The sequence below is a fragment of the Erpetoichthys calabaricus genome, chromosome 10 (assembly GCF_900747795.2).
Source record: "Erpetoichthys calabaricus chromosome 10, fErpCal1.3, whole genome shotgun sequence".
Classification (NCBI taxonomy): domain Eukaryota; kingdom Metazoa; phylum Chordata; class Cladistia; order Polypteriformes; family Polypteridae; genus Erpetoichthys; species Erpetoichthys calabaricus.
The window spans coordinates 168,359,407-168,386,609 of record NC_041403.2 but is presented as its reverse complement, the minus strand read 5'-3'; the positions used below and the strand labels follow the sequence as shown (position 1 = coordinate 168,386,609).

Sequence of the window (27,203 nt, the reverse complement as noted above, 5' to 3'; positions counted from 1 at the left end):
CCAACTCCAACCCACACTCCCCGTTGGGGTCTCATCCATTGCAGATTGGCGCCACCTGCTGGCTTACTAACGCAACACAATCGTCATTTAAAAAGTAAACCCGCTGCCCCAAAACTGGGTGGGCACAGGTGTCCAAGAGGCTCAGGAGAGGTTGAATTGATTCTTGTCCACCGCCCGACATGGGCGCAGGCTGAAGGGGGGGGTCAGGACCCCCGACATGGCAACAGCTCTTTGTTGTCCAGGTTGGCATGTAGGGCTCCAGTGGAGAAGAGACGCTGGCACTGCCCCCCGCTCCAGGAATTGTCCACCCCACCGCACTCGTCCCTCAGTCGCCTTCTCGGACGGTGGTGTTTGTTGTGTCCTGCTGTCTTGCCACGTGACGGGGTGGCATTGGGGACGAAGAGCGAGATCCGTTGCCCCGGGCCAGTTTTGCTGTCTGCAGGGCGGCTTGGATACGGAAATGCGTCCGGGACTCCATGGAGTAATTCTTGTAGTTTTGTCTGAAGAAAGAGAAAAGACGACATCGGTAAAGAAAGTGGAGACAAGTGGTGGTCTTCTTACGCCTCCTCCTCCACACAGCTCGGTCCTGCACCCCCTCACCCGTCTGAACCTTAACCTTTAGGGTAAAATGGAGGTGGAGGGATGAAGATCTAAGACCCAACACCCCCCACCAATCCCCGTCACTCGTTTGCCCACCTATGATTGGTGTCTCCATCCCACCTGTACTTTCTCCCCCTCCCCCCTTTTTGTTGCACCTCTGAGGGTCTCCTTTCTTATTCTCGGCTCCATCCCCCACCACCTGGTGCTATCAGCAAACAGCCTGCACTTTGAGGCCACACCTCCATCAGCCGCTCAAAGAGGTGAGGACCCCCGACAACTGGGATCTTGAGTGGTCTGCTCTCCCGCGTCACTCCATCGCACGTCTTCTCCAAATCAGTAAGCGCCACCCGACGCCCCTCTGATTTCATCGCCACCACCGCTCTTATGGAAGGTCATTTGTGACCAAAATGTGTGGCCTGCTTTGTGCCGCACAATCACGAAGGTGTGTTTCACGTTGGCACCACTCGGCCAAACACTCGGTCACAGGGCACGTCATCTTCGTGTCACTTTAAAACGCGGTGACACCGCACGTCATGTTTGAATTCACGTCCACATCCGCTTAGCGGCCGCTTTGAGTTTATCGCATTTCAGCTCGAGACCCCCACATTAATCAGCCAGAACCGAACGCAATCCGATGACCAAGGTGGGGTCGAACGGTGCTCAACGGCCCTCGTGTTATGGGGGTCTGGCGGCAACCACCACGCTAAGGAGGTTACAGAATCAGCATCTCAGCGGTCCACTGCTGCCCTCTAGTGGCGAACGTGCCGGAGAGCCCATTGGGCCTGCAGTCTCCAGGGTCTTAACATTGGCCCTGGCTCGAGTCAGACCAGGGGGCACCCCGCCAACAAGTGCCCCAGGGGGTCCTTACTTGGCATTTTCCAAGAACTTGATGGCCTCGTCCATTCTTCCCGACTCCATACACAGCAGGCCGTGCTCCAGAAGGGCGTTGGGGGCCAAGTAGTGGTCGTGTTTAATCCGTGCTTCACTGCAGGAAGAGAGAGAGAGTGATGCCCGATGTGGTCACCACAGCTTGACAACGGTGGGCACAAACCGATGAGCCAACTCCTACTTACTTGCAGTGGATGAAGTTGAAGTACTGCTCGGCCTCTAGGGGGCAGCCCAGCTGCTTCAGACAGAGTCCTTTGAGGAGGCTCAGCAGGCACATGTCGTCTGGCGTGTGGTCCACCACTACAAGAGAGCAGCGTCAGTAGAGGTCAGCCGAGTGCCCGCTGGTCATGATAGGGTGGGGTGTGTGTGTGTGCGCCAGGCTCTCCATCACCCCTCTGGACTGTGGGCTTACCTGGCAGCTGCTCCAACTTCTGCTGGGCCTCTTCCAGCGTCTGCAGCATCCCGATGGTCAGGTCTCGATGTCTCCCGATGACCGTGTAACCGTTCCAGATGTACATCATCTCCTGGAAAGACCAGAATCCATCAGCAGGGGCCCATTTCTACACTTTTTTTTTTTTTTTTTTTTTTTAAATCTCCGCCAACCACACCTGGGCACCTACCAGTGGGGGCACCTGAAGCGGGAGGGCATCGGGCACCAGGTAGCGGCGAGCTTTACGAATGGCAAACTTCTCTGTAGGCAGCGACTTCCCCGCAATCTTCTGTTTCATGGTGGTCACCTGTCTACAGAGGAAGACGTGTGTGCCAACATGAGTAGGCAGATACAAGGCACACCTCGCCCGTCCACCTGGGACAACACCTACCTGAATATCTGCACCTCGTCCTCACCAAAGGGCTTGCAGTCCTCGTCGCTCAGCATGCTGAGGTAAGCCGCCTTCATGTAGGCGTAGGTGGCCTGCGGGGGGGTACAAAGGTTCAGTCTGTCATCTGGTGGTGGCCACGTTGAGCCGCCCCTGCCTGCCGCCGCGCTCACCTGCCAAGCTGCCCAGCGCCTCTCACCTTGGACCAGGAGTTCTCCTTCCACAGCAGGTCGGCGTAGAAGTAGGCCATCTTCCACTGGCGCTTGTAGGTGAAGCACCACATCAGCTCCCAGTAGCACATGTGGTGGAACTGCTTCCAGTGCTGCTGGGCCTCACAGCACTCCTCGAAGCGGGCGATCGCCTGCAATGACCAAGAGTGAGGTGCCAGGCTGGGTGCCCCCAGGCCTTACGCCAATGTCTTGTACAGAACAAGCATCAACACCGCGCCAAGGTCAGTGGGTTCAACCAAGCGGGTGAGGAGAGCTCACAGCCTCAATATAGCGCCTTGCAGCAGGCCTCTTCAGAGCAGGGGAGTAACAGTTGCTAACATGACAAGGGGATCCAATGAGGCTGGGATGAGACCATAAGGGAATAGTCAGGGGTCCACCACCCCACCCAAAATCACAGGTGGTCTTCAATGAAGTAAGATAAGATGGGACAGGGGGCACCTTAAACAGTGGGCCAGCACAAGTGCCGGGGTCTGTGTGACATGGCATCAGGAGGCCTCAGCGTTTAAGCTGAACCTGTGATATGGCACCACAAGATGGCACGGTACATAAGAGTGCTGCAGTTGGGGGCACCTTGATATGATGGGATTAATGTGCGAAAGCCCCCCCCCCTCCTCCCCCAAGTCAATCAAATGATGAAAAGACAAAGGCGCTAGATTTATTACCACTGAAATGGTGACCTTTAAGTCTGATGGCCCAGGCAGCCAATCACACAATAAAGTTGAACCTCACCGTGTCCAGATTCCCTTTAATCTCCTCAATCCGACCAGCAAAGAACAGGAAGATCGCCCCCTAGGGGAACAAAAGTTAAAAACGGCATAAAAATACAAGGCAGTGCGGTGTGAGGAGTGCTGCCAGCAGGGGGCGCCTTTTCATGGTGAACACTTCAGTAGATAGATAGATAGATATGAAAGGCACTATATAATTATTAACAGATATGAAAGGCACTATATAATTATTAACAGATATGAAAGGCACTATTAGATAGATATGAAAGGCACTATATAATTAATAGATATGAAAGGCACTATATGATAGATAGATAGATATGAAAGGCACTATATACTTATTAATAGATATGAAAGGCACTATATGATAGATATGAAAGGCACTATATAATTATTAATAGATATGAAAGGCACTATATGATTGATAGATAGATAGATAGGATATGAAAGGCACTATATAATTATTAATAGATATGAAAGGCATTATATGATAGATAGATATGAAAGGCACTATATAATAGATAGATTGTGATGTACTGCCTTACACATCTGAGTGTTACATACGAAAGGCACTATATAAGGCAAAGATAGATAGCAAAGGTGCTATATAATAGATAGATGTGAAAGGCGCTATATCACAGACAGATAATGTTATTTGTCTCCAAGAGGAAATTTATAAAGTGCATGAAGTGTGGTTTGAAGCTCTTGGGGGGCTTCAGCTTTAACGTCAAATCTGAGGCCGCCTGCCCGGCTCACCTTGGGGTACTGCTCCAGGTAGGGCTGCAGGAGTCTCTCTGCGTCTTCCACGTCTCCTTCTCCAGTACCTGTGGTGACAGTCCAGTTAAATCAGGCCACTGAGACTGGGACTTCAATGTGGCATCAAAGCCCGCTGAGAGCGCCGACCTTACCCAGAACGAAGCTCAGGAAGGTGTGATAGCAGAGGAGCAGCATGGTGCACAGGACCGCCCGGAAATTTTGAGTGGACGCCCCCTCTTGGAGCTGCTGCAACCCGTACCCCTGTAGAAAAGACGACATTCAGAAAACTGTCCGGTCCAACTCCCCAAAGCACATCACAGCACATGGAGACCCCCCTTCATGAACACCATTAACATGAAACCCCCTACCAGAGACACCGCGCATTACAGCCACATCCTCAGGGAAAATTCTCCAATATAGTGGAGACCACAAGAGTGCCATCTTCTGGTAACAACTCCTACTACAATGCCCTACTCCAGCATTAACACCCCCCCCACCGCTAGTTGCTATACCACCACAAGTAAAACTTCACTTGATGGCGCCCTCCTCCGACAAGGGCACACACTTCAGTATAGTCTCATCAGTCTGACTTCCCACTACAGTGCCATCCTGTGGCAAGATCAGACAATACGGTACCCAACACCACCAGTAACGTCTCACACCATAGTGCCCCCTACCAGTTACACCTTAAGACGACAGAATCCTGTAAGTGGTAAGAACAAGCAGTATGGTGTCCTCCTCTGGAAAAAATGCAGCATGAAAACACACACAAGGTGCCAATTTCACATCTCCAGTCCACCTAACCTGCATGTCTTTGGACCTGAGTGGGGCTATCTGGACACCAGGAGGAAATCCATGCAAAACACAGGAAGAACATTCAAACTCCATACGGGTAGCACCTGCAGACCACCCTGATCTTATTGCAAGGCAGCAGTGCTACCCCCTATGCCACTTTGCCACCCTCATACATTACTAAAAATGTCTTAAAGTGCAACACAAGCTATTGAGAACAACCCTGGCATAGTGCCCCCCTTACCAAACACCACCACTTACCAACAACACTCACGCTACGGCGCCCTCTCCTGATGAGGACCTGCACTACGTGGTCTTTCTCTCAGTAAAAGCTTTTGCTCCAGCGCCCTCCTCTGGTAAGAGCCAACAATACAGTGCTCCAGCACCAGCAACACTCCAAACAGCAGCGCCCTCCTCTGGTAAGAACAAACTGTGCAGCATCCAACTGATCCAGCCAGACGTCATGTTGCAGTGCCCTCGTCTGGTGAGAGCCCACACCATAGTGCTGTAAAACCTCACACAACGGCGCCATCTTCTGCTGAGATTGCAGCTTCTTCTTGGCCTTATGTTACAGCGCCCTCCTCTGTTCCCTCCTCCACCAGTGCAACCTCATACAACAGCGCCCTCCACTGGTGAGAACAAAACGTACAACATCCTCTTCTCCCAGGCCGACATCATGCCCCAGCGCCCTCCACTGATAAGTACCTGCATTACAGTGTCTTCTCTGCCCAGTAAAAATCCACAACAGTGCCCTCTTGTGGTAAAAACAAACTCTACAGCATTGTACTTTCCTGGGCTGACCTTCTGCTACAGCCCCCTCTCCTGGTAAGATCTTTACCCAGTAAAAGCTGTTGCTACAGTGCCCTCCACTGGTATGAGCCAACAATACAGAGTGCTACTCCACCAGTACGCCATCCTACTTCCCTCCCTGGCAGTAACCCCTTACAGTGCAGCGCCCTCCTGTGGTTACAATAAGCACCAACGTGTCTGCCATCTGCATGCTTCAGCACTCTCTTCTTGTAAGAGTCAACCCCGCAGTGCACTATGCCACCAGTGCCCCCTCATGCCACAGTGCACACGTCTAAGATAGTATTTTACAGTGCAGCTTTTGTTCTCAATATTATGTAGTGCCTTTCATAAGAATCTGTCTTATGGCACTAGTTACATTTCATGGTAGAGCGCCCTCCTGTGGTAACAACTGTGTCCCCCGACATTAACTCTTGAGCACTTTACTCAATCAGTAACACTTTACCTAATTAAGAGTAAAACTTCACACTCCGGCGCCCTCGTCTGGCATAATCCAATCCTACAGCGTTCTACACCCCAGGTAGACTTCATGGTGTAGCGCCCTCCTCTGTTAAGAACTCACACAGCGCTCTGCCAGTAACACCTCTGGCACCCCTTAACACTCCGGCGCCCTCCTCTGGTAAGAAGCTAAAAACATCTCCATCAGTATGGGCTCACAGGAGAGTGCCCCCTCACCATCTCACCATCCCTGGGGCAACATGCTTCAGCACCCCCCTGACAAAGTGCCTTTAACAGGGCTTTACAATAAGCCCCCCCCCCCCCCCAAGCGCCCCACCATAACCCCACTCACCTTATTGCCCGAGAATCCAACAAATTCCAACAGTCGCAGTATCCGTGTGGGCAGCATGGAAAGAGTCTGGAGGGAAATGGAGTTTATGAAGATAAAGGTGAGAAAGAGCGCCACCACCTGTACATTTTATGATGAATTACTTGACAGACGTTGTGTGTCTTTATAGTCCTTGCATTGTAAGGCGCTATAAATACGGTCACAGGTGCCTCAGATGGGCCAGCAGAAGTCACTGCCAGTAACTGAAGTACAAACATAAAACTGGGCAACACACACAATAGACTCCCACGTGGTGTAGCTGGCACCAGGCTCATCTTGCCGATGCCATGCAATGCCACCACCAACAAACCTCGAGTGCTCTGTGCCAGCTCTCACAATCATCAAAACAAAACGGGGTCCTCACCAGATTGAAGGCTCCGACGCCCAGCTTCACACCTCCTTCCACATGCGAGTGGCCTTCTGACCGGGGGCACTGGGACGACTGGACAATGCCGTGCAGATCCCTTCAAAGAGAGTGGGCATGAGTGGGCATCCTGTGGCAGTCCCCAAACCTAACCCCATCTGGGTGCACTCACTTGTACATCTGGTAGCTGTTCCGCACCTTCATCCCTCCCTTGATGAAGCTGATCATGTTCTCATCCTGAAAGTCAAGAAAACATGGACAGGTAGGCACCAGTAGGGGGAGCCACACAAGAAAAAGGGGCAGACAAAGGGCACAAAAGCCAGCCGTGCCAACTGACCTGCAGGAAGGTGAGGGCCGCCCTCTGCAGGAGACACTCGGCATAACAGATCTCGGCGTGGAGCTCCTCTGGGGACACAGGAATGGACAGTAAGTGGGGTGCCATGGGGGGGCTCGAGGAATCATAAGATGGGGGTCTGGCCACTCACCTTCGGTGAACTGCTCCCCCTGCCTGTGGATGAGGCTGTTGAACGATTCTGCTACTGATGATTTCTTCCTGAACCTGTCAAATGCAGATGAACAAAATGAAGCCACGAGGCAAAAACAGAGAGGAACCTGCAGGGGTGGGCCAAGGGTCTGAACACGGGTTCAAGGCCTGCAGCACGGCTATCCAATGAAGCAAGGCGGCAGGAGAATCCAGTCGGGCTGAGACAGCAGGAGCCCCAGTCCCCCCTTCCACTGGACACTCCACTAGTGACCGAGAGTCAGCTCTGGCGCACCCTACAGGCCACAGGTGGCAGTGCATGCTGAAAAGTGAAGGGGCAAAACTTAAAGAACAAACGGGCTGACCATCGTCTGACCCCCCCATTCCAAATTAGGACCACCTGGAGCCAATCCCAGCAACATCAGATATGAGGCAGGAAGCAACCCTGGATGCTCACAGCCCACCTTCACAGAAAGTATCTATCTATCTATCTATCTATTTAGATTATTACAAGTTATACCCCTTGTCCTTTGTCTGGGGGGGTCCAGACCCTCACTGCCAGCCTAGATAAGTTGGTGGACATCTCAGCATTAGTGCCGAGGCATTGGTCTCATCCAGAGTTTGATGTGCCCAAATAAACCCGAGGAGAACAAACTTTGCAGAAACGATGTCTGGATTGGAATTGAACCCGGATCCTGGGAGCAGCGGGGCCACGCGATAGAACCCGTTACTGTGTAATACAAACCATGAAAGAAGCCCACTTGGTGGTGGGAAATCCCTTCAGCTCAGCTGGACAAGCCAGCACTCACCAACTCTGAGGACAAGGATTCAAGGCCACCCTCTCTGTGTCAGCATGCAAAATGGAGACCGGCGAGGCGCCGACTGACCACCTCCCTTAACTGCTGAGCCACCATAACACCCTCAGCCACTGAAGTAATAACTGCAGCAAGAAGAAAATCTGCACAATGAGGCACCGGGCAGAAATCATGGGACCCTCGTCCCGAGACTTCAGTTCCAGGCCGGTCATGTTGGATTCATTAAGCAACGAATCACAAGACAGCCCTTCCCTGGGACAGGCCGCCCGGACAGGAGCGAAGGCCCAGTTGTGAGTCTCTATGGTGGGCGTGGAAATGACGTTAAATGAGAGGAACGTGACACTGAGGGGCGCTTGGGGGTTTATATCACCGTTTGAATTCTTATTGATTTAGTTCATCAGATTCATACGTGTATCTTTTAAAACACAGCGTAATTACATGTCCTAACTACGAGTCCGTGTTTTAATGGCACTTTAGAATATCTCGCGCACCCCAAATAGCCAGCCGACGTTTTGTCACAACGGCACCGACCGACCGATGGCGCGTGCGTAACAAGTAGATAACCCGGCTGCGCGTGCCCGGCCGTGCGCGCGACTTGTATTGGGGATGCGGAGAGGCAGTAGGACGAAGGAAAGAGAAATGGAAGAACGTCTCTGACGGCAAGTTAATCAGCAGCTGAAGTGGCACAGAAAGTCCCTTTTTACTTAAACTGGACACCACTTAAATACATTTAAATTTGATGCCAAGGTCCGTTCGTCCGTCAGCCCACGAAAGCTGCCGGCTTAAGTAAAAGCGCGTGTCCGGCCATGCGCGCGACTCTACAATCATTTTAAATGATTTGTATTGAGGATTAGATGAAAGTGGAAAGGAAAGAAAAAAATGCAAACTGAAGAAGACTAATCTTACAGGGTAAAATTAAACAGCAACTGAGGTGGCACAGAATGTCGAAAATACTTAAACACGACATAATTTGAAGTACCAAACAGAAAGTTAAATTCGATGCCGAAGTCCGCGAGACGCCAGCTCAGGTGAAAGCGCGTGTCCGGTCGTGCGCGCGACTTTGCATCCGTTTAAATGACTTGGATTAGTGATTACATCTCGCCTGAAGAAGGGGCCTGAGTTGCCTCGAAAGCTTGAATATTGTATACTTTTTAGTTAGCCAATTAAAGGGGTCATTTTGCTTGGCTTTTCTCTAATGACTTAGATTGAGGATCAGGCGCGGCAATCGGACGAGGAATGGAGGCAAGCATACCAACTGAAAAGAACCCCACCGGAGAGAAAACCTGCCAGAGTGAAGTAATCAGTAATTGAGGCCGCAATTAAAGCCCATGTTACTTAAGCCTAATATTTACTGAAAGATTAAATCATTTAAAGCAGCCAATGGGGATTCAAAGCGATACTAAAGTTCAGCCACCCGCTAGCAGGAATTGAGTGGAACGCGCGTGTCCGGCCGTGCGCGTGACAGCCACCTGTACGGAGGACAAGGAGCGGCTATGGAGCGGAGAAGAGAGAACCTCTCTGACGGTAACCGTGACGCCGTCAGGCAAATCAGTAACTGAGGTCGCACAGGACGTTCCTCTGCTTTAAATCGGACCATTCTGAAGATCGACAAGGCTTTTTAAAATGGGAGTTTTTGAAATTATAAACGCAAATTAAAGTGCGGAACACTCTGTTCGATTTATCTCAACCAAAACTGAAGAATAAGTGTAGTAAATTTCAATTAAATTGAACCCGGAGCCACGTTGTTTCACGCTGACGGACAGACAAGAAGCGCCTTTGAGTTTTAAGGAAATGAACGAACCTTAAAAATAATCAGCAGTAAAAATAAAATTGAAAACAGAAACTAAAAGGATATCCAAATTAAAATAAATTCAAAATAATACTCCACCCATCAGTTTTCTAACCTGTTTAATCCAACTAGCACTTGCTATTGGATGTGGTGGGGCAGACGTGGGCGGGGTTTACTGTCAGACCCCTCCCATATTCTGTAATGCATCACTCACTGCAAAACATGGGGTGTCCTGGGGACTGAAGTGGGCGGAGTTAGATGCCAGACGTCATCCATATAATGTGATCCCCCATTAACTGCGGGATGGGGTAGGGCTTGAAGTGGGCGGAGCCAGGCTTCTAAACCTTTCCATGGTGCACGAGGCACGAGTGTTAGCAGGAAGGTAAGATATTAGATGAATATTGATTTATTTATTTCATTCATTTATAATGCTATTCTTTATTTATTCATCATTGTACAATTAAACACTGCCCCCTACTGGACCAGAACGCAGCAACAGCACAGATGCGCAGAGCTGCAGCGCCATTGAGTCAGTGCAGTTTTAGGATGGAAGTCAAGGTTTGGGTTTAATGGGAAGACTCAGATATCTGACCTGCATTGACCTCCATCCCACCACATGCCACGGGGCTGCAGCCAGGACCCTCTCCTTTATCCAGTTCACAAAACATTAGCTAATGAAAAAGGTTAACCAATTAATATTGAACAACAATTGGACATTGGAGATTATTTTAAAAATGAGGCTCTACTGACCATAGTAAACACTGGAATTAAAGGGTGGGTGACTCAGCTGTTTTCTTAGAGATGCCTCTGGGGTTACACCTTGGGGGCCATTCAGAAGCCAGGCCCCTCCAAATAGGCTGCTGACCTCCACGATCAGCAATGAATCGAGTCACTCTAATCTCCAAGAGGATCCCACCAGACCCCCTGTAACTCTCCCCTGGTCCACAAGTTTCTGATTTCATAAACATCTTATGGCTTGCCTGCTGTCACACAGAGAATCGGGGGGGCATCCACCAAACCAGCAGATGAGTTGTGTTAAGATCTGCTACTTCTAAAAAATATTATAACCAGTACTAAAAAGAGAAACTGGACTCCATGGAGTGAGCGGAGGAGCTCAGTGCCTCCTTTTTCCTGACTGTGTAGGCAGGGCTGTGACAAAGGATGACATGAGGACGGTGTCATTCACCCCCTGCCACACCCCCAAAGTCAGGGCCCTAGATGGTACCTGCGTTCACCTTACCTCTGGCACACGGCCTGCGCCTCCTTCATTGTGTTTCCAGCCGATATAATGTCCTGAGGGTCAAAGGTCATCATGGCCTGCATCTCTTGGATGGTGGCGTAGGTGAGGGCGTGATACATGCTGTCCTTTACCCTGAAAGAAAACCACAAATAAACTTGGAGTGTTGGGGGGGGGGTTTACAGAAGGGGGTCAGGCAGTTGATTTTACACCACAGGAGGGCAGCAGACAGCAGAGCTGGCACATACACACTGGACACAAGGGGACAAATAAAATCATTGAAATGACACTAATTATAAAACGTCATTCATGTGCTATCTTGTTTTATGATTATTTTTGTTACCTTGAATTACTATTTCTCATACTCTCCTTTATTCTTTGTATATCTTTGTATTTTGTGGATGGAGCCGTGAGTAAGAGTGAGGGTCCCAGCGGAGTCTCATTGAGTTTTGTTAAGCAGTTGCTGGGATTTCTTTTCACTTCTTATGGATTTTTGGACTGTGCACTGGGACTCGTTTTTAGCCCCCCGTCTTTTGCATTTACATTTAGTTACTTGGCCGACGCCAACTTTTAAGATACAGTTGGTTCCGTTTCTTTTCTTTTTCCAATTGGAGCCCAGGTAGGTGAAGTGACCTGCTCAGGGTGTCACAGCGTCAGTGGTGGGATTTGAACCTACAACCTCAGGGTTTGAAGTCCAAAGCACCACCCTGCCTGCCTTTTGTCTGTTTTTCTGAATAAATTAAACATTTGTATTGTCACTCGTCTCAACAAGCCTGCCATCTTCTCCCTTTAACTGTATATATATTTTTTTTTTCATTTTGGGATTATCAGGAGGTATTTTGAACGTCTACAGCCAGTTTGGGTTTGGGTAGGCCAAAGCCTGCTAGTAGTAGTTGGGTCTGGCTGCTTGAGCCGTAACTTTATCTGGGCAGGCTGGTGAAGGAACTGGCCTGCTTTGTGGCTCTTATTGGTGACCTCACAGCCCTGTCTGGCAGATCAGTGGCCCCTTTACACAACCTACACCTACTAATGGTGGTCTTTAAATGTATTCAGGTCAGGAAGACACAAGCATCAAGGGCAGCTTGCTGGAACACATTACATCTGGTGCCATGTTGATTGTCAATGCTGTAGTGTGACGTTGGGCATTCAATCAAATGTATTTCTTATCAAACTGACACCTGTTGGTATGAAGTACCTGAAATGTCAGACCCTGGCCACACTACTGCCACCCCACCCAACAAATCGGCAGTATATTGAAAAATGATATGAAAGAAAATGAACATTGACATTCACTTCTCTGGTTGATGCCTTCATTCATGGCATGTTGCTCCGGGCAGGAGGACATCAATCTGGTATGCAGACCCCAAGGTAGCCCTGGACTCTGGAATGAAGTTTCAGGTGTCTCACTATGTGACCCAATGTGGACCTACTTATATGACTGTAGATTAACATGCTAAACGTGCTTTTGATAAAGGCTGAGGTTACAATGCATGTATGGGGGGGGGGGGGGGCTCAGAAGGTTAAATTATGCTTAAACACCACAGGAGTGTATGGAACCTTTAGTGCACAAGTGCCAGGGATCGTCCTACAGAACACGGGCAGGTGAAAGCACTTGTTCAGGGTCACATGGTGGCAGCGGTGGGATTTGAACCCACAAACCTCAGGCACTGAAGTCCAAAGCCGTAACCACTGCACCACACAGCCTGCCTTTCTGGTGGTGGCTTTTATGTCTATTTGTCATCTACAATTATATAGTGCCTTTCACACTTCTCATTACCAATTTATAATTATTATTTTTAAGGTACAAAATAATAGATAGCGGTGTATGGCACTATATCAATTAACCAATAGATATCATTAAGCTGTATGAGCCATTGAGGAACAAGAGGAGGCCATTCAGTCCATCAGGCTCGTGGGTTTAGCTAACAGCCAAGCAGCCCCAGTGTTAAGGTTTCAGCTGTGTGGTTTATATAGTGCCTTACGCAAATGTCTGTCTATTGAATGTGCCTTACCTTCTAATATTTGGCTGACTCCTCTATTTAGATACACAGGTGGGTCACATGGCATCAGTAGTGGGATTTGAACCCACAACCTCTCGGCCTCAAGTCTAACACCTTACCCGCTCTGCCCCCCTGCATGCTTCCTTAATATTTCAGGATATCCCGCATGTGACTTTTCAGGTAACTTATCCCAGCTGGTGCTCATTGTTTAGCACATGCATTTGCCTGTCCAGGCTGTACCGTGACGCAGGGCACTATATTCAAGTATTGTATTTTCTATACGAGACTGTAAGGACCTTCTAGGCCTAAAATTAAAGGAGCTGCACAACAGAATGAGGACACTTGGGTCAGGTCATGAAATAACCGAATGAAAGGCGCTATATAGGGTCTGAGGTTCAAGCCCTTCCACTCATCCGCCACCTGATGCCTATTTAGCAAATCCCTCCTGCCACCTCATTCCATGAAAAAGACGACCGCACCAGTCCCCTGGCATTAGGGTTACCTTGGGTGAAGCTGAGCCAGCGCCTCATCAAACTTGTTGCTCAGGAACAGGTCGAGTGCAGCCATGCTCTCCTTCAGGGCAGCCTGCAGGTCCGACGGCTCCGCCGACCTGGCACAAGGAGACAAAACAACAGGAGCAGCTGACATGGAGATGGGAGAGATGGCAAAGTTTATATGAAACCAAATAGGCCCGTCGTCCTCCTTGGCACCCCTGATTGACCTTACAGCTGTATGGCGGATGCCCTCAGGTGTGGGACGTGGAAGCTGCACCTGCAACATGTCTTCTGCCCCGTGGGCCTACGGCACTTCAGCGGCTTGGCATGTAAATTCCTGCACAATTTGGAAAAGAAAAATGCCACGTAGGCAGAAGAGACACACGGGCAGCGTCTAATGAGGTCAGGGAGGGAAGGGGAGAGGGACGGCACTATATAGAAGAGAACTGAAGATCTGGACTGGCATCAATGCCTTAATGGTGTAAAATCTGGCTTCAATCAATCTGATTTGTTTATTTGTGTGCACACTTCCATAAAATTAATAAATACCCGTCTTTTCAAATTTGGAGGCACGGTGGCCCAGACTGCCAGGTTTAAATCCCGTCTCTGAGAGTTCTCCTTGTGTCCATGTGGGCTTTTCTTTCCACCACATCCAATGCACTGACAACTCTAAAGTGACGAGGCTTGAGGCAATCGGACTTTATTTTATAGAGCGCTGTGAGCAGCATTCACCATCATGGGCTGCCCGACAGCTTCGACATGCGAGTGATGGATGGGCGTCTTCACCAGCCTTGAGTTTCCCACTCTTGGGAACCTCTAATAAAAGAGCGGAGTTGAATTTACACAGTAAATTTATGAAATTCTATTTAGAGTGTCAGTATGTAGGTGGCAGGTTGGCACAGTGGATAGTGCACAAGCCCACAGACCCCGTATTCGGTTGTTGAAACTCACACCACAGGAGGGCAGCAGAGAGCCAACTCACAGACTGGAGGAGTGCCCACAGCCACATGATTGACAGGAGAGTTCAGTTGTCATCTGTGTGGGGTTTGCTTGTTCACCTCATGTGCCAGTGGGCATGCCCAGGAGAATCACAGCAAATATAAAGAGGAGCTCAGAAGTATGGCACACACGTTTTAAGCTTTAAGGTTGGATCACATGGCAGCATGGTGGCAAACTGCTAGCAGTGCTGCTTTGCTGTAAGACCACCATGATTCATGTCCCAGGTTCTTCCTGTGTTCAAGTAGGCTTCCACCCACAGTCCAAAGACATGCAGGTTAGGCGGATTGGCAATGCTAAACTGGCCCATGATGAGTGTGTGTTCACCCTGAGACAGATTGGCACCCTGCCTTGTGCCTAGTGTTAGCTCTAGCATCCTCTGCCACCCTGCTCAGGATAAGGAGGCTTAGAACATGGATGGTTGGCTTACAGTTTGGAATTGGAATGCATTTGATTGTTTGTCATTGTCACTAATATGTTAAAACAAAAAAATACAACTTAATAATAGGATGTGTGTCATTCCAACAGGTGGTACATCATAAACATTTGTTGCAATGCTTTTTATTAGTACAGATGTTTGTGATGTGCTATCTGTTGGAACAACAAATGCAATGCATTTTATTATTACAGATGTTTATGAGGCACCATCTGTTGGAACGACAAATGCAATGCATTTTATTATTACAAATGTTTGTGATATGCCATCTGTTGGAACGACAAATGCAATGCATTATTACAAATGTTTGTGATGTGCCATCTGTTGGAACGACAAATGCAATGCACTGTATTATTACAAATGTTTGTGATGCGCCATCTGTTGGAACGACAAATGCAATGCATTTTATTATTACAGATGTTTGTGAGGCACCATCTGTTGGAGTGACAAATGCAATGCATTATTACAAATGTTTGTGATATGCCATCTGTTGGAACAACAAATGCAATGCATTATTACAAATGTTTGTGATGTGCCATCTGTTGGAACGACAAATGCAATGCATTATTACAAATGTTTGTGATATGCCATCTGTTGGAAAGACAAATGCAATGCATTATTACAAATGTTTGTGATGTGCCATCTGTTGGAACGACAAATGCAATGCACTTTATTATTACAAATGTTTGTGATATGCCATCTGTTGGAATGACAAATGCAATGCACTTTATTATTACAAATGTTTGTGATGCGCCATCTGTTGGAATGACAAATGCAATGCACTTTATTATTACAAATGTTTGTGATATGCCATCTGTTGGAATGACAAATGCAATGCATTATTACAAATGTTTGTGATGTGCCATCTGTTGGAACGACAAATGCAATGCATTATTACAAATGTTTGTGATGTGCCATCTGTTGGAACGACAAATGCAATGCATTATTACAAATGTTTGTGATGTGCCATCTGTTGGAACGACAAATGCAATGCATTATTACAAATGTTTGTGATATGCCATCTGTTGAAACGACAAATGCAATGCATTATTACAAATGTTTGTGATGTGCCATCTGTTGGAATGACAAATGCAATGCACTTTATTATTACAAATGTTTGTGATATGCCATCTGCTGGAATGACAAATGCAATGCACTTTATTATTACAAATGTTTGTGATGCGCCATCTGTTGGAATGACAAATGCAATGCACTTTATTATTACAAATGTTTGTGATATGCCATCTGTTGTAATGACAAATGCAATGCATTATTACAAATGTTTGTGATGTGCCATCTGTTGGAACAACAAATGCAATGCATTATTACAAATGTTTGTGATATGCCATCTGTTGAAACGACAAATGCAATGCATTATTACAAAATGTTTGTGATGCGCCATCTGTTGGAACGACAAATGCAATGCATTTTATTATTACAAATGTTTGTGAGGTGCCATCTGTTGAAATGACAAACATAATGCATTTTACTATTACATGCATTACAAAGTACGTTCCTCTAGGTGGTGCTCCGCAATCGTAACACTGAATACACCGAGGTCTACGTTGATTATTTCGATTTCAAGTCGTCTTAGATGGGCAGCTCAGTTAGTATATAAATAAGGAACTACAGGTTCTTGTTCTCTTATTTCCGATTCTCTCTGCTTATTTTGGTGTTGTGATATTCACGTGTTTATCACATATTTTTGTGTCTTTAGCAGTTTGTTATTATTAGGATTAGGTTTCTTAAGTTTAATTTCTGTTCCGATTCATTTCTAAACGACACATTCTGGATGTGTCGCATTGCAATTGTATTTGTCCCGTTTGTGATGTCAGTGTTTAGTTTGACATACAAGTAATTTGGACTCCAGCAGCAGGTTTGGGTTTCTGCTGCCCTTTTGGTTTTGACTTTCGCTTCTCGTCTCGTCCTTTTGTTCTCGTTTGCCAGTTTTTGTGTTTTTGGACCTTTTGCCCATCCTGCTCCTTGTCCCATCCATCTGTTTCTTAGCGAGTTGCGCTTTAGCAGGTGTCAGAGTGTTCTTTTGTTAAGTTTGCTTTTCATTTTCTGTTGTATTCTTCTTTAACACGTTGACTGCCACTGTGACAACGGGGGAGTTTGTTCCCAATGCGATTGTAAAATCAGGCTGTTATTTTAGCCTGTCAATCGAATGCATTTGATTACGGAGCAAAACTCGCAAGAAAAATTGATCTTGTAGTTGGCGCTGTGGTGGAGTCCGTCCTCCCCCCCCCCCCCGCCCGCTATTGGAAAAGTACCGAAAAACGGCCAATTTGAAACATGGGGTGCATTTACTTTTTCACACGAATGCCACACACCTTTATGTATTTTAATACACTCGTATTTACCGTGGCACTGGAGAGCCCCGACATATTGCATGCTGGTCGGACTTTTCAAGGGTCAGGTGCCCCTCCCCATGTGCCCACTTCCTCATGACGGACATTCTTTGCCAGTACTAGAAGCCCCCCGCCAGTATGCTTCTTCTCATCTGTGAATATGAGCTCACAGCCCCCTCTGTACGCAGCTTCTACCCCCCAGCAGAGGGCGCCCTTCTCTTTACACATGCAGTCCCCGTCATTCAAACCTCAACATCCAACTGGATGTCAAAAAGTAAAAACCAAAGACGACGGACTTGCAGCTCGCCGAGGAGGCCATTAGCCAGCAGGCCTGAGGAGGTGTCTATAGGAGCAGCTTAGGAGGCTTTGAAGTGAAGCAAACACCGAGGGGTGTGTGTGTGTGTGTGTGTGTGTGTGGAGGGGGTCCTTCTCTATTTAAAAGGTTAATGAGGCCCCTGCTGCCAAAATAAATAAATAAAAACACAATAAAAGTAACTCCACAAAATGTCAGCTCGCTGGAATAGAAGGCTCCTACTGGGCCTTAGAGATGGTGGACCAAATCCTTTAGGCTCACAGAAAGCCCTGCAGTAAGGGGAAGGACACACACGGACACGGACACAAGCAGCGATCTTGGGTTCAAAGCGAGGACATCACAGCTACTTCAGTACGGAGTGGGACCACAACATCACTCAGTCTGGGTTCAGCCCGCACGGGCCACAAGGTGGCGCTGCACTTTATACAGGGATAGGGAAGAAAAGTCCAACGCAGCAAAGAGGGGACCAAGGCCTCCAAGAAGACAAGCAGGGGGTCACAGACAAGGGACGCTTCGAGCCATTCTGGGGACCTCATCCCCATTCCTTGAAACCCGCACTTAAATCATTTTTAGAGACTAAGGAAGCGCAGGTCATGACAGCCAAGAGTCGGCTTACCCCCTGAAGTCCGAGGCCCATCGCCACCCACCGGCCTGCCAAAGAGTGAAGTCACTCAGACCAACGCTCCTCGGGTGAAAGAAAAGCTAAAAATAATCGGAATGCAAATAAGCCAGCGGGCGGGGCTTAGAAAATGGCTGGCCACACCCAGCAGTGGCTCCTCGCCTCAGTCCGACCGGTTTGAGGACGTCACTCGATGCCTCCTGCCACTCACTCACTCGCTCACTCACTCCACGTGTATCTGCTACGGCGCCATTGACAGCACGTGCGTCCCCAAAACAAGCAAAGAGAGCAAAAGTTATAAAAATAAAAAGACAGCAAATATAAAAAAGACATCAGGAGGAGCTCGGAAGTATAACTGACAATACTTTAAAATGCAAGTGCTGAAATGGGACCTTTTATTTTTCCTGATTATTGTTGCTTACGATGGAGAAATCAGGAGTGCTCTCCCCTCGACTTTCTCGAATACTCAGATCTGGGGATGGATATTTGAGGAGTAAACCGCAAGACAAGGATTACATTTATTAAAGAACCATCGACAACAAATCAAACCAAATTAATAATACATTGAAAACAATTATTAGGAAAGTAAAGTTGAATAAATTAGGGTTAGGGTTCGGACCCTGCAGCTGCATGAATAAAAAGTAAAGTACCACCTCCGGTTAGCGGAAAGAGCTCACAAGTTGATAGAAATCGACGTTTTGTACCAAATACTCGTATGCAAAATTTGGTTGACCGAAGTGAACGCGTACTCAGGTTATCGTGTTTACGCACATGGCGGCATTTTGGGACTCGGGGAGTTTTGTCATCAAAATCTCAACATCGAATCTTCAGACGATTACAATACTTTCTGCATACTACTATAACACTCACTTGAGATCAGTCCACGACAGGCTCCCAGAGTCCACCCCGGCAACTTGGGGTTCCAACCCCGGGTGGGATGCCACTTGATCACCAGGCCACAGGTCAACCTAAACCTGCTGCCACCTTCTGTTTGCACACGGTGGTATGCCACCTCAACTGGGCACCCATCCACCCAAACACAGGGCCACCTGTAGGTTAAATAAGAACAGAAAACCCACCCAAGAGTGTGCCAGGTCATTATCTGTGTAGGGCTGCCTGTTCTCTCCATGTCTCAGCGGCTTGTCACCACACGTCCTTAAAGATGCAGGGTCCTAGGTGACCTTGTTTTCCCCTTTATACTCTGTAGACCTGAACAAAATGAACCTTCAAATGCTACACTGCCGTCTATACCTGTGCCCTCATTCTTTTGCTGTAACCGAGCGGACATTTACACTTGAAATGAATAATCACAGGTGATGTGCCCAAATTCTACACAAAATAAAATGTGTGACAAAACCCATCATTACAGTGCAAGTAGCAGTGCGTCCAGAAGCGTCTCTCTGCTTACCTTCAGTCAAGCTTGGTCATCACTACCACATGTCCTATGAATGGAAATGGAGAGAGTTGTCTTCATCATGGCCAGAGGAAGAGACAGAGACACAGGTGGTCTTCTGTGCACGGCGAGAGGATGACAGACACAGACCAAGATACCATTCCGATCACAAACCCTCAACCAACAGGGCGCTGTGGTACAGAACAGCCATTCTTCAGGCCAATGGGTGCACAAACCCACCTTTTCATACCTGCCCTCCAGTCCAGAGTCCAGAGTGGCTAAGGCTTATGGAATGTCCTGCACAGAGTGACCCCTGCCAAACTGCTTCGAGGACGACCCCTGCACCCTCCAATAAATAGCACTCCCAAAGCAACACTTCGCATAAGCATTCCTAATGCTTGTTTGGGGGGAGAGAAAATGACAGGGGCATGCAGAAAGAAAATGGCTTCTTTCTTTAAATCACTACTAATGCTTAAATGACAATTCACAATTATCAAAATATTCACCTTAATCCGGTTATGAGTGTGCATGTAAACACAAAGAGCTGAGGCATCATGAAGAAGCAACACTAACCACTGTGCCACCATGTTGCTGCTCCACACGTTTTTCTAAATTGTTTGACTACAGTAGCGGGCGTTCAGGGGGCCACTGGTCTTTAGAAGTAACATGATGTGCGTGCGACATGATTACCCATAGGCAGAGTGAAGATACAGGAGCATTCTGAGCAAATCCAAATGTTATTTTATTACTTACATGCATTATTAATGCTGAACATTACAACAGACTGTAACTGCCGGATTGACAGAAATCAACTCATCTACCTGAATAAAAGGACAAGTGTCTGTGAGTCTGTTTAGCTGTTATGTCGCTGTCATTCCAACAGATGGTGCATCACAAACATCTGTAGCAGTAAAATGCATTGCATGTCACACTGATGGATGGCACATCACAAACATTAACACTGCTTTCACAAATCCCATACCAAAGGGCATATAACAGACACATACATTTCAAAAGTTAGTACATCAGAAACATTTGCAATAATGCATTTCCATACAAAATTTATTCTAATAGCGCACTGCAAACCATATCACCTTAGACTTTAACCCATTTCAGACAGGTAGCACCGCTAGGACAAATATCTGTGTGTCCATCCGGTTGCTAGGGTTAGAAAGAATAATTAAAAAATGGGCAAACGTGTAGAAAAAGGTAAAAAGTAATAACATAACAGTAAAAATACCAAATAAGGATCTCAAAATAAGAAAATTGGTGTTATCCACCTATCCTGTTATCCGACATTATACGTATAAGGTCTGTACCTGAAATGATAATGACTGAGCGATAATAACGATAAACCGATGCACACATCAAGAAACCAAAACCCCGACAGGACAGAGCTAAAGTCGCTCAACCAGGCCGATCTGACAGAGACCACCGCTGCACTTTCCAAGTAAAGCAATTCACCTATGAGAGTCGATATTTGATTCTTTACTGGTGGTCCGAGCAATCTAAGAGTCGCTCCCAGAAGTTTAAAACTGACAGCTTTCAAACAGAAGTATGATTGCTATTGTTTTAGACTATTTTAAGGTCCGTGATTACAAATGAATATGATTCTTGATCCTCTACTAAGGACCTTTATCAGAGGGGGAAACTTCACCAATTTCTATTACAATCAATAATATTTAGACTTTAAACATTTAAATTGGAGCACACATTTGAATATTTCACACAACTCTTCTAGTTTACTATGTACTTTTACCTCATGAAATAAATCTTTACTTTTCTTTTGTACACCTCAAATATGGGCAGAGTATGGTAATTCAGACTTTCTTTTATTTATATTTACCTCATTACTTGTCATTGACTTCTATTTTCACTTCTGCTTTTCATTGTCACGGTATGTATACAGTATTCAATGACAATAAAATTGAATCTAATCTAATAATCTAATTCCAGTTCCCAATGTCTCCCATTGCCTTGGCAGTCTCTGGTGGTGTTAAGACGGGTCAAAGTGACTCACTGGACAGTCGGTTTCACCCATCACAACCCCAGGCTAATGGAAGCACTCAACTAAATTTGAACTTGAAATCCTCTGGGGTGCAAATGCCCTTCTGTACTTAAACAGTACATTGGAACCCAAGCGACACACGAGACCGGGGGGCTACGTGATTGGTGCGCATCTTCTGGAGACCCGGTTCAGATGGTCTGAACAGATCCTTTCTCAAACATCCGATCACTTTTAAGACCCCTTGGTACTGCTTAAAAAAAAAAAAAATCTCACCCTTAGGTCTGAGTGAAAGGCGCTTTATTAACGGCACGGTCACAGACAGGGCATCCCAGTTCTAAGCCGCACGTATTTTAATTTAGTATAACTACGACAGTCTAAAAAGGGGTTCCGTCAATTCGGAGCTGCGGGGGCTATCCAAGCCACTTTGGGCTCATCTCTGGGTGGCTGTTCAGTCCCATCCCAGAGGCTACTCACCTCCAAACTGAACTCGTGTTCTGGACATGCGACCACTGTACTCCACACCCTTTTTCTTAAGAGTCCAGTCCCGTGACATTTTGTAAAAGAGCGCAGTCTTCCTCAAGCTACACTCGCTGGATTGAACGGTGTGCTCAACAAGACACGCACTCGCTTCTGGGTCAGCACTTTCACAGCCGTTCGCTCGCCTCACGCTTTTAGACAGACGAACTCGGTCGGTTCAGTCGCCTTCCGCGAACATCGTGCCCGATCATCTCACCGATAACTTCAGCACAACACTCCCAGCTCGCGCCCACTTGACAGCCCACTTTTGAGCTTCACCCCGAGGACAGAGACACAGACTTACCTCGTGCTGCCCGGAAGCTTGGGGCTCATCCTCCATTCTCCAAGAAAACTCATGAGTAGGCAGCCAGCAAGGGAAGCGAAAAGAACGGGAACTTCGCAGGCTAGCCGAGTACGAGCACGACCACGAGCACGCACCCAAAAAAGGAGGCGGCCACCAGGAGGGCGCGCGCGACAGGTAAGGAGAGGCCTGTGCTCAAGAATCTCGCGCATGCCCAGAGGGACCAGGGCTTGGCGATGAGAATGTGGGAGTGTTAAGGGCGCAGAAACTTGCGAATCACGAGGGCCATGTAGGTCATTTGGATAACAAGGCTAGACAGACAGACAGATATCCGACATCATCTTATTAGCCACTGCGCAGTAGGAGAGCTAACAACACTACTAGAGGAGGACAGTCCCTCCCAGTTTCATTCTTGTATAAAAAGTTCACCGTGAATGACATTTTCTAGCCAGTCTTCCTCCCAGCATCCCAATGCAGAAATTTTAAAGCCGAGACCAAATTCATGGAGAGCAAGGAGCACAGAAGGCACCATGAACCAAAAATACATCTACAAGGAAATACCACCTTACACAGGAAGCAATTTGAGTAAATCACAGCTCTTTTACCGCATGAATACTTACAAAAAGGTGAACTCCACCCTCTATTGTAAAGCTGTTCTTCTCAGGGACACAGCACCCAGTATTATTATAAGCAGGTATTCCACCTCAGTGAGCTCATTCAGCCGACAGAAATACAAGAATGTCTCCATCTGCTGCTTTAGTCTTCAAGGTGAGACAACACAGGCTCGCCATATCTCTACAGTGCAAATAAGTGACAGCAGCACACATCTGCAGAGTCGCCAAGCTTTGGGATGTCCCAACTTTCAGTCCATCAGGCTCATTTGTTTAGCGAACACCTAATCTGTCCCGATATCTCAAAGATCCTTCTTAAAGATTGTCAAGATTTCTGCTTCAACGACCTGTCTCAGTAGACAGAAAGTTGCCTGGCAGGGATGATCGACCTTTGAGTAAAAGCACGTGTCTTACACTTTTAAAAATCAAGGTACCACAGTATTTCTTCAGAGCAGGGGTTGCCAGCTCCGGTCCTGGGGGACCACCGTGGCTGCAGGTTTTCATTCAAACTCTGTTCTTAATGAGTGACCTGTTTTTGCTGCTAATTAACTTCGTTTGAACTCATTTTAATTGACCTGCTCTTGAAGACTCAGACCCCTTGTTTCTTTTTCCTTAATTAGCAGCCAAACAATAATGAGATACAAAATGAGTCAAAACAACTTGTGTCCATCATACAATATCTGAAAATAAAAGATGAAGGTCTCAGGAATGTCGATCTGCTCAGGTGCCCAAAACATTTGAGCAGAACTCTTAAGAGAAAATCAACAATTTCGGAAATGTCTGCTAATGTACCATGAGAGCAGCAACAAACCACGAAATTAAGGAAGGAGTTTAATTAATGACAAGAATCAGCACCTCATTAAGCAACTGGTTGGGGTGAAATTGGTTGGAGTTTGAGGCCCTCAGTTAGGTGGTTTTCTCTTGGCTCCCTCACTTTACATTTCATTTCTGTTTGGTTGCCATTTAAGGAAAGAAATGAAGCAACTCAGAAGAACGGTGAAGAAATTCAGGGGAACAAATCTTAAAAAAACAAGTCAATTAAAATGAATTCACAAAAAGTTAATTAGCAGCACAAGCAGGGCACTCATTTAAAAAAAGGGTTAGAACGAAAACCTGTGGAATCGGAGGTCCACTAGGACCAGACTTGGTGACTCCTGCTGTAGAGGAATTGTTTTTGGTTCTCCAGAAAGAAAACTTTTTTTTAAATATGTACCAAGTTTCATAAATAGCCATTGGCAAAATAACAATAGGTTGCCGACTTTAAAAGACCTTTTGTGGCACACAGTAACATAAGGCAATTTCAGGATTTCTTGATCTGTCCGCATCCTTCCTGCTGGGTCGCCTACTAGACATGGAAGATTCCGGATTTGTCCACATTTTATGTGCCTTTTCAAAGCCTGAATACCCAATTTCACATGATGGGAACTCTTCCCAGAATGAAAAAGTTCTTGGCCAAGCAATGGCTCTACGTGAAACTACACAACCCAGTAAAGTGCCACTGAAGAACCAGCCTTCTGAAAAATGCAGAAGTGTGGGGGAAATCACCAGGTCACTTGTTTTACTTTAATTCACAGAGTGTTTCCGTTGAGCCCGTCCTGAAGGCACGGAAATGACTGAGCAACATCTGGGTGCTAACTTGGCAAAGATATGCATGCTATCCCCACGTCAACTTTTAGTCCAATGTTCAAATGGACTAAGTTCTGAAAGCCTAAGAGGTCTTTAGGATAAGCAGAATTCACTCTCATATTCCTTATGAGTCTGTGTAACACGGAGCATCCTGCTGCCTTCTGAAAATATCGATGTTACGGACACGTCGAGTACCCAACGATTACTGTGATCGCAAAAAGATGACAGAATGTTAAGAATTGTCAAAAGGGAAAGAAAACATGGGCCAGGATACCAGAAGTCAAAAAACAGAAATTGCACTCCCAAAACGCAGAGGGCAAAACAAAAATCAAAACCTGACTATAGGGCTTACTTGGTAAGCTAACAAGCACTAAACCGATCAAGAGATTTTGATCCACCAAGGGATAACGTGAATGTGCCATTACACTCCTATTTATATGTATTGAACAGTGACGAGAAAGGCGTGACGGTCACACGATCAAAACGAATGCGTCATGTAAGCAAGAAAAAAATCAAGACAGCAATGGTAACCCATTCTTGCATTTCAACTCAAAGCACGAAACATCAGAAACAGATTGTGCATGTGTAAAAATCTAAATCAACATATAAAAATTCATGAATATTGCATTGATGGATGGGTACACTGCTGCCATGAATTTGGTTCGAGAAACATTTTTTCGGCTATCCCTTAGCATTCAAACACTGCTTCAAAGGATGCAACCAGTGCTGTAACAACACACCACACATGACTACTGTGTAATCACCGTCCGGCACTCGTGAAGACTGATGCTTATACTGGGCAGACCCTCAGTAGTATTCTGACTTCATCAGAACAGGCCAAGTATTTCTCAGTCCTCCAGTGTTCTCATTCTTTATTATCCACGAGCCGCCCATTCTTATTTTGTGGTGACACAAGTAAAGCTTAGTTAGGCTGGTATATCCTTTCCGTGATAAGATAAGATTAGTTATACATTCCAATATGGCTTCCTGTTCTGGCGCTCTTGTACTCGGTGGACAGTTTGCATGAGACAGGACAGCACATATTAACAGCACAATAGCAGTTTTCTGGGTGGAGGCCCATTCTTTTTGCACTAGTGACAATATTGTGAGTGTATATACTGGTAAAATTGCGGTTCTTGCTACCCTGAAAGTCACTAACTGTAAATGTTTGCTCTTGACCCACAAAAGAATCCACTGGCACCGACCTACCAGTTTCAAACAGTATGTTCTGCAGGAGATGCTGCTGCTGCAGTTTATTTATGGAAAGGGTAAGGCAACCTGATAAAGTGGATATTCAAGGCTACGGCACACACTTCATTAACAGGTGACAAAACTGAGGTCTGAAATCAAATGGGCAGACACTCCAGGGATGGGCCGAGGTAAAATGTGTTATTAGTCACAGGCCTATTTTACCTGTCATGTTGTCAGACCTGCACATCCACTCTTAAGCAACAGAAACAGGCAGCAGCACTCCCATTTGGCAGTTTGGCTCATTCTTTCATCCTAAAGCGTTCAAGAAGGAAATTAGCCACATTTTTTATTTTATTTTTAACTTTCAATTTCAATGCTTTTTTAAAAGAATAGGAGGACCTCTGCTCAACCTAAGTCATTAAACCTAGAGCTCGCTTGACACACAAACAAATGATGTTGCTGCCATTAATATAAAATTAAAAGCAGGCTTTGAAATGAAAACTAGATGGCCAAGTCTTTTCTACAGAAGCGTGCAAACAAAAAGCTCCTCTCTTATGGAATGTAGCATCCACGATCGAAGTGTGTCCAGCTGCTCTGATGCCCTACCTTCAGGCGGCCTGAAAGAGCCAAAGCAAACAGCTAAAAGTCACACAGAAGCTCAGAAACAACATCTCCCATGCCAGGTGGTCAACAGATCACTCAGAATCCACAAGTCCGACCTATTTTAATAATAATAATAATAATATTTTGATCTGGTTAAAAGGTTAGCCCAGAGTATCTACCAATCTGAGCACCAAAGGCCAGTTTAGATTTACTTAACACAAACAAATCCACAGATCTGTCCTACAAACTTGGCCCATAAACCCCCAACCCCACCCCAGCAAGACAGGCTTGTTCTAAATTAAAATAAAATTGTAAGCTCCCCAATGACTTTAAAAAAAATAATAACTACAAAAAAAATCTGCACCTCTAGTCCCAGAGGAATCTATGAACACAGTAGTTATTCACCAGGGGTACTCCGCTCTTGGGTCAGGGCATCCATAATTTTGTTCCAATGAATTTCTTCTGCAATCCTTGCTGAAATAATAGATATTTTTTATTCTATGGGTTATTTTGTGAACCGGGACAGTTACACATTTTCCATGCTCAACAATTTTTCTTACTCAGTTTTTTCCAAACTTATAAAAATATCCTGTGTGATGAGCTCAAAATGGGACCAA

General features: G+C 46.5%; 1 protein-coding gene across 1 annotated transcript; it reads right to left on the bottom strand.

The window, feature by feature from the left end:
• On the bottom strand, positions 1-22,705 carry ttc39a (tetratricopeptide repeat domain 39A). Its single transcript, XM_028812455.2, has 18 exons — positions 22,559-22,705; positions 13,631-13,738; positions 11,132-11,263; positions 7,292-7,365; positions 7,144-7,211; positions 6,979-7,043; positions 6,807-6,906; positions 6,407-6,472; positions 4,170-4,278; positions 4,018-4,085; positions 3,266-3,325; positions 2,506-2,667; positions 2,310-2,401; positions 2,109-2,229; positions 1,901-2,012; positions 1,674-1,788; positions 1,469-1,585; positions 1-500 (listed from the first exon to the last, which is right to left on the bottom strand). Exons 1-18 carry the CDS (start codon positions 22,609-22,611, stop codon positions 326-328), a joined length of 1,797 nt encoding a protein of 598 aa, XP_028668288.2. The 5' UTR covers positions 22,612-22,705; the 3' UTR covers positions 1-325.
• Between the last annotated feature and the right edge of the window lie 4,498 nt (positions 22,706-27,203).